This window comes from Triticum aestivum, chromosome 3B, assembly GCF_018294505.1.
Source record: "Triticum aestivum cultivar Chinese Spring chromosome 3B, IWGSC CS RefSeq v2.1, whole genome shotgun sequence".
Lineage (NCBI taxonomy): Eukaryota > Viridiplantae > Streptophyta > Magnoliopsida > Poales > Poaceae > Triticum > Triticum aestivum.
Window position 1 is genome coordinate 512,054,641 of NC_057801.1, and position 6,718 is coordinate 512,061,358.

At 57.2% G+C, this 6,718-nt stretch overlaps 1 protein-coding gene across 1 annotated transcript; it reads right to left on the minus strand.

Annotated features, from left to right (window-relative positions):
* Positions 1 to 1,968: 1,968 nt before the first annotated feature.
* On the minus strand, positions 1,969 to 5,653 carry LOC123070648 (receptor-like protein kinase 5). Its single transcript, XM_044493932.1, has 2 exons — positions 2,903 to 5,653; positions 1,969 to 2,804 (listed from the first exon to the last, which is right to left on the minus strand). Exons 1-2 carry the CDS (start codon positions 5,622 to 5,624, stop codon positions 2,347 to 2,349), a joined length of 3,180 nt encoding a protein of 1,059 aa, XP_044349867.1. The 5' UTR covers positions 5,625 to 5,653; the 3' UTR covers positions 1,969 to 2,346.
* Positions 5,654 to 6,718: the final 1,065 nt, after the last annotated feature.

A 6,718-nucleotide genomic window follows, 5' to 3' on the forward strand; every position in this document is an offset into this window, starting at 1 on the left:
GGCGCCGGGCGGCGGAGGCGGCGGCCGCGACCGGCGCTGGAGGCGGAGGCCTCGGGCGCGGGCGGCGGCGGAGATCCCGGGCGGCGGCGGCGGGTCCGGCGAGGCCCGGGTGCCCGCGGGAGGCGGCGCGGCGAACTTCGGTGGCGGGGACGGCGACCGGCGGCGGGCGGGCCCGGTGCGGGCGCGGGCCGCGTGGGACGGGGACGGGCTCGGCGGGCTGGCGGCGCGCGCGGTGGCCGGGTGGCCACGTGGCGGCCTCCGGTTCACCGAGGGCGGCGGCAGGGATGACGTGGCCTCCTCTGATTGGTCGGGGTGAGGTGGCTGCGGGGCGGTGGACGCGTCCGGACGGGGACGGACATGTCCGGCGTGGCGCGGAGGGGAAAAATCTAGGGTTAGGGGGATTTATCCGCGAATTTCGGGGGGAGGGGCATATTTATAGTGTTTGGGAGCTAGGAGAGTCCAAAAGAGGAGCGGTTTTCGCCCACACGATCGTGATCGAACGATCGAGAGCATGGAGGAGAGTTAGATGGGTTTTGGGCCACTTTGGAAGGGTGTTGGGCTGCAAAGAGAAAGGGACTTTTGCGGTTACCCGGTTAACCTTTGGAGTATCAAACAACCTCCAAATGGCACAAAACTGGACAGGCGGTCTACCGGTGCTATACCAAGGCCGCTTGGCAAGACTCAGTCCATTCCGAGGAAGTTTAACACCCGCTCACAACGAGAGACAAAAGGGGGACGCCGGAGGACATAGGAGTGCCGGATTGCAAAACGGACAACGGGGAAAATGTTCGAATGCATGAGACGAACACGTATGCAAAATGAAATGCACATGATGACACGATAAAATGCAACACGCAAGCAAATGATATGGCAACGACGGCGAATAACTGACAGACACCTGGCGCATCGGATCCGGGGCGTTACAGCGAGGTTGTGGTCTCGCGACAAGGTGCTTGGTGGCTGCGGCGTTGCTCTGCTCTCCGGGATGGCAGCTATGGTGGTGACGAGGTGGCCCCCTTGCAATCCTTCAGCGGCTCTTCATCTTGTTCTGCTCTGGGCAACCGACCGGTGGACGGCGTCTGCGTGTTGTGGCACGGTTCAGACGTAGGGGCGATTGGATCTTCCCTCCGACAAGGCTCGGGGCGGCCAGATCTAGAGCCATGCTTTTCTCCACGCAGCCCGGGTCCTCTCGGCCTCCACTTGTGTGTGCAGTTGCTCCGCTGTTCTAGCTTGCGTAGAGTTCTCCGACAGCTTGATCCTGTTTTCGCTGTGGTGGTGCCCTGCTCGCCATTGCTCTGCTTAGCTCTGTGATGTGCGTGCACGCCGCCTTTTTTCTTTCAGTTTTTCTTCAAGCGTTCGCCTTTGTATCAGCACTGTTGTATCCTAGCCGGTTGATGGCTTCATTAATTTGAAGTCGGGCCTTGCGCCTTTTCTCTAAAAAAAACGAGCACTACAAGAAGTTTAGCTCCCGCGTCGAAGCGACGCTTGCGGAGCTGCTCGGTGAGGCGGCCGCCGCGTCGGTCGTTGTCAAGATGGCCAACGACGGCTCCGGAATCGGCGCCGCGCTTCTTGCGGCCTCACACTCCCAGTACAATGTCATCGAATAGTCCTAGGAGAGGGGGTGAGCTCCTGGCGCGGCTTCTTATTTTTGCCATTTCTCTCTACCGATAGTGCCTTGCTATTCTGCAAGCACTTCTTGATGGTGCCTTTGCAGCGGGATATAGCTCTTTTTTTTGAGCCAGCGAGTTTCAGAGTTTGAGGTTCGCCACATGGAACGAACAAGCGTTTGCAACTGCGGGAAAGCGGAAACGGAGGTTAGAATGATGCCGTTCCTTTCCTGCCAATCCCCCCCCCCCCCCCCCCCCCCCCAACTTGCAAGTTTCAGCTGCGATGCGATGTCGCAAACCAGAGAGAAGATCTGCGTGTGATCTTCTGTAATTTCAGAATAAGGATGGCCGTGTAATCACATGATCGAAACATTCATGATTTCTTCTGTTTGATATTCCACATATATGTCTTTTTCTAAAAATTTCATACAGTGCATATATATGTTATGTAATATAGCTGTTCAGTTTTTCTAAACTGAAAATGGTTCCTCCACCATGAACAGCTAGTTTAGACTTGTAACCCTCTCCTACAGTATGCAAACTTGCACAGTACTATTTGAATACAAATATACTGCTTCATAATTTCCCTGCTTCCAGCTGTTGTCCTAAGTACTCCATCCGTAAAGAAAAATATAAAAACATTTAGATCACTAACTAACTCAGTGATCTAAACGCTCTTATATTTTACAGAGGGAGCAGTATGCCAGTGCAATCAAGATGCAGTGGTTGGCTCCATAATTCAGACAATGCCGTCGAAGTCGCTCTTCTCCTCGCTGTCGGACCCCTTGGAGTTTGAGAGCTGCTTCCGCCGGCTGCCGCGCTGCGGCAGCAAGAGCGGAGCCGCCTCGTACTCCCGGCCAGGCTCCGCCTTGCCCTTCTGGTGCGTCTGCTCGCAGCACCTGAGCAGGATCTGCAGCACGTCCTTCATGGTCGTCCGCGACGACGGCGACGCGCTCGTGCACATCACCCCTAGCCTGAACACGACCTCGATCTCCTCCGAGCACCCCGCGTATCTGATGCGACTATCCGTGGCTTCGCCGATGCTTCCTCCTGATTGGTACAGGTGCCGCGCCCATTCCGCCAGCGACCCGTCCTCGCCGCCGTCGTTGGCCGCCCGCCCGGTGGTGAGCTCCAGGAGCACCACGCCGAAGCTGTACACGTCCACCTTCTCCGTCACCTTCCTCGTGTAGCCGCACTCTGCGGATCACAAGCATACGACGACAGTGTCAGATATGCGAATCCACTAGATATTTAGTCACCGACGAACAGGGACGGATGGTTGATTGATTCCTTACCAGGAGCCATGTAGCCGAACGATCCGGCGACGGCAGACATGGTGTCCGGCGTGCCGGCCTGCACCAGCATCCTGGCCAGCCCGAAGTCCGCGACCTTGGCCCGAAATTCGGAGTCCAGCAAGATGTTGCTGGTCTTGACGTCCCGGTGAACGATGGGCGGGGAGCACTCGTGGTGCATGTAGCAGAGCCCCTGCGCGGCGGCCACGGCGACTCTGATCCTCGCGGGCCAGTCCAAACCAGCCTCGCGCCGACCTGACCGGGCCCTCGCCACGGACGACACGGAGTGCCTGGCGCCGTCGGTGAGAGCGTGGCCGTGGAGCCACCCGTCGAGGCTGCCGTTGTCCATGTAGTCGTACACGAGGAGCTTGCCGGATGAGTCGCCGCGGGAGAGGCAGCACAGCAGCCTGACGATGTTCTTGTGCCGGACGCCGCCGAGGATGCCGGCCTCCGACTCGAACTCGCGCTCCAGCTTCTCGTCCACCTTCCCGGAGCTCCGTATTTGCTTCACGGCCACGGCGCCGGCGCTGCCGTTGTACCGGTTGGTGTACGCGGCGCAGTACACGCGCCCCGACCCGCCGCTGCCGACGAGATTCTCCTCGGTCAGCGCCCGGAGTATGGCTGCTTCCCCGAAGCCCAGATCGGTCTGGAAAGGCGTGATCTTCCAGCCACCGTCCCGTGCCGCGCGCTTCCTTTTCCTGATGTCGCGGACGATGAAGAAGGCGAAGACCACGATGAGGACAAGGAGCGCGCCGGCAGCGACTAGGAGGCCAGTGCGGAGCGCCGGCGAGACGCCCGAGGAGGAAGAGGCGGCTTGTGATCCCGCAGCGCAGGACCGCACGCCGGTGAGATAGCGGGGCCCCAGACCAGCATGGCAGAGGCCGGGGTTGCCGAGGAAGCTCCGATCGTAAGCGGCGGTGGCGAGCCCTGCCGGTACCTGCCCATCGAGCTGGTTTGATGACAGGTTGAGAAAGGTGAGCGGTAGCCCGGCAAGCGGCGGCGGTATGTAGCCAGATAGCTTGTTCGACGACAGGTCAAGTGCACTGAGCACCCGCATGGCGCCCAATTCTGCCGGTATCTCGCCGGCGAGCTGATTCCTACTCAGGTCCAGCTGCGTCAGCAATCGGAGCTTGGCTACGCTGCTCGGGATCCCACCAAAGAGCTGGTTACCGGACAAGTTCATTGCCTGCAGCAGCGGCATGCCTTTACCAAGACTTGCCGGCATCTCCCCTGAAAAATTGTTGTTCCCGGCGATGAACTCCCGGAGCCCAACGGCCGCCGCTGGGATGTTCCCACCAAACTGATTGTTCTCTATGTGTAAAGTGGAGAGGTTGATGAACATCTTGACCGGCAGACTCCCGCTGAGCCGGTTATTCCGCAACAGCACGTATTCAAGTTGTGGCACCGTCCACAACGCTTCAGGGACCTCGCCGGAGAGCTGGTTATTGCCGAGCATAAGGTTGTTGAGCGTGGCGCAACTGGCAAGGCCTGCCGGGATTGAGCCGTTCAAGCGGTTGTTCCTGGCGATGAGCGACTGGAACTTGCCGTTGGCGCAAAGCCCCTCCGGAATCGCGCCGCTGATCTCGTTGTCGTCAACATCAATATACATCAACCCTGCCGACGAGTTCTTGCCGAGGTCCGGAGGGAGCCTGCCGGTGAGACGATTTCTGAACAAGCTCAAGGTCACCAATGAAGGCAACCGGCCGATGCTCGCGGGTATCTCACCGGAGAAGTTGTTGAAGTACAAGTTCAGTGTTTCAAGGTTCGGCAAGTGCCCGAACGCTTCCGGAATCGGCCCACTTAGCCTGTGATTCGACGACAGGTCGATCATCACCAAATTGACCGCGCTGAAAGCACCATCGGCGACAACGACCCCGCCGGTGAAGTTGTTTGCAAACAGAGCCATAGTTTGCAACTTGGCGAGGTTCCAAATCGCCGGAGGTATACTCCCGGTCAAGGCGTTAACCGAGAGGTCGAGCACCTCCAACTCCCGCATCTCCGCCACATAGCTGGGAAAGTCGCCGGTGAGGTTGCAGATCGCCGCCCAAAAGGTTTTCAGCTGGGTCAGGTTCTTGAACGACGCCGGCAGCACGCCAACGCTGAACGAGTTGTTGGCGAGCGTCAACATCTGAAGGCCCGTGAGGTCGCCGAGCTCTGCCGGGATGGTGCCGGCGAGGAAGTTGTTGTCCAGCGCGAGCGACTGCAGGTTCTTTAACCGGGACAAAGAGGTAGGGATGGTACCGTTGAAGTAGTTGCCGTTGAGCATCAGAGAGGTGAGGTTCTTCCCGAGCGCGCGGCCGATGTCGGCGGGGAGCTCGCCGTCGAGGTAGTTACCGGACAAATCGAGGCTGGTGAGGCCTGAGAGGCCGCCGATGGCGTCCGGGAACGGGCCGGCGACGCCGGTGTTGGCGAGGGAGAGGCTCGTGACGCGCCCGGAGGCATCGCAGGTGACGTAGGGCCAGGTGCAGTGGTCGCCCGAGCCGTTCCATGCCGCGAGCACGGGCGGGTCGCGCCACACGCGCTTGATCCGGATGAGCAGCTGCCTGTCGTCGGCGGCCTGGGCGGCTGCACGGTGCAAGAGGCAGCAGGGTAGCACGAGCAGGAGGAGGAGGGACGCGCGACATGGTAAGGTTGCCATGCTCCGGGGCGTTTTCAGGCTGGTCTTCTTCGTGTGTTGGCCGCCGCGGTGGACGCGGGAAGAGGAGCTGGTTTTGTATAAGCACATGCACAAGGTAAGCAAAGGCGGCCGGAACGTGACCACTCACTAGTGCTCCGTGTGCTCTAGGTGCTTGCTAGGAAGCTTCGACGTGCTTGCGACCTCATAGGTTGCGTCAGGCGAAGAGAGAAGCCGGAGTGACATGACATGCTCTTCACTGTTGAGCATCGCCGTTTCGGATTAAAGTCGGAAACCGGAAAGAAAATGTGTGTAGTGCACATAACGCCCTCCTACGAAAGATAATGTTTCTTGACTTGACTCCACCGGTCCAAGTAGCCGCCTTCCGCCACTCATCGTCTCTCTAATAACGGCCTGCTTCGTCACCGTAGACCGACCGCAATTGCAAAGCCAGCTACGTTCAAACACGAGAGGCCCACGATGAAGTGGCTTTCTCTAGCTCTCTGGATGGTCAAACCGATCAAACGGAGAAAAATCTTGGATACAGCGATATACAGGAGCATACTGGCGGGACTAGTCCAACTTCTAGTTGGTCAACGGTCATAGCTCAAGGATGGCCCAGCGAAAATAAAGTAAGTGCGAGGCGTGTGGTTTTTCTTTTGCACGTCTGGCTGAGGAGTAATGCTACACCTTTTCTTTAAGAACGTAATGCTACACCTTTTTCACGACTGGTTGCAGATCCTTCTGTTGCAGGGGTCTTCTCTCAAGATTCAGGAATGATGACACAGGGCTCGGGAGATCTTCTTGTGTTATGGTTGTCTTAAGGTATTCTAGGTGGTCTTTTGTGTTTGTGTTTCAGTGTGCTTGTAAGGGTCAACTACTTTGTACTTATTCATGATATGAATGAAAAAATTTCAAAAAAAAAGAGAACGTAATGCTACACCTCGTAATACTAATTACTTTTTTTTAGAATTGTAACACTAATTACTAGTACATGATTAATTGTAATGTGTGACGTGTGGATTTGTGATTTGTGATTGGCTACACATGCTTTTTTTTCATGGTAATACATGTCTCATTTATATCATAAGGATCATAGTACAAGTCACGTACATACTGACCTGACAAAACTAAAAAGATAGCAAAACGCTAGTCTTTGCAGGAACACCAGCCAAGAAATAAAATTACAAACAAGACTGAAGAAT

Coding starts and splice junctions, on each gene's coding strand:
- LOC123070648 (XM_044493932.1), bottom strand. CDS start 5,624: ATGTGCTTATACAAAACCAGCTCCTCTTCCCGCGTCCACCGCGGCGGC. Junction 2,805..2,902: donor GTTCGGCTACATGGCTCCTG/GTAAGGAATCAA, acceptor TGTGATCCGCAG/AGTGCGGCTACACGAGGAAG.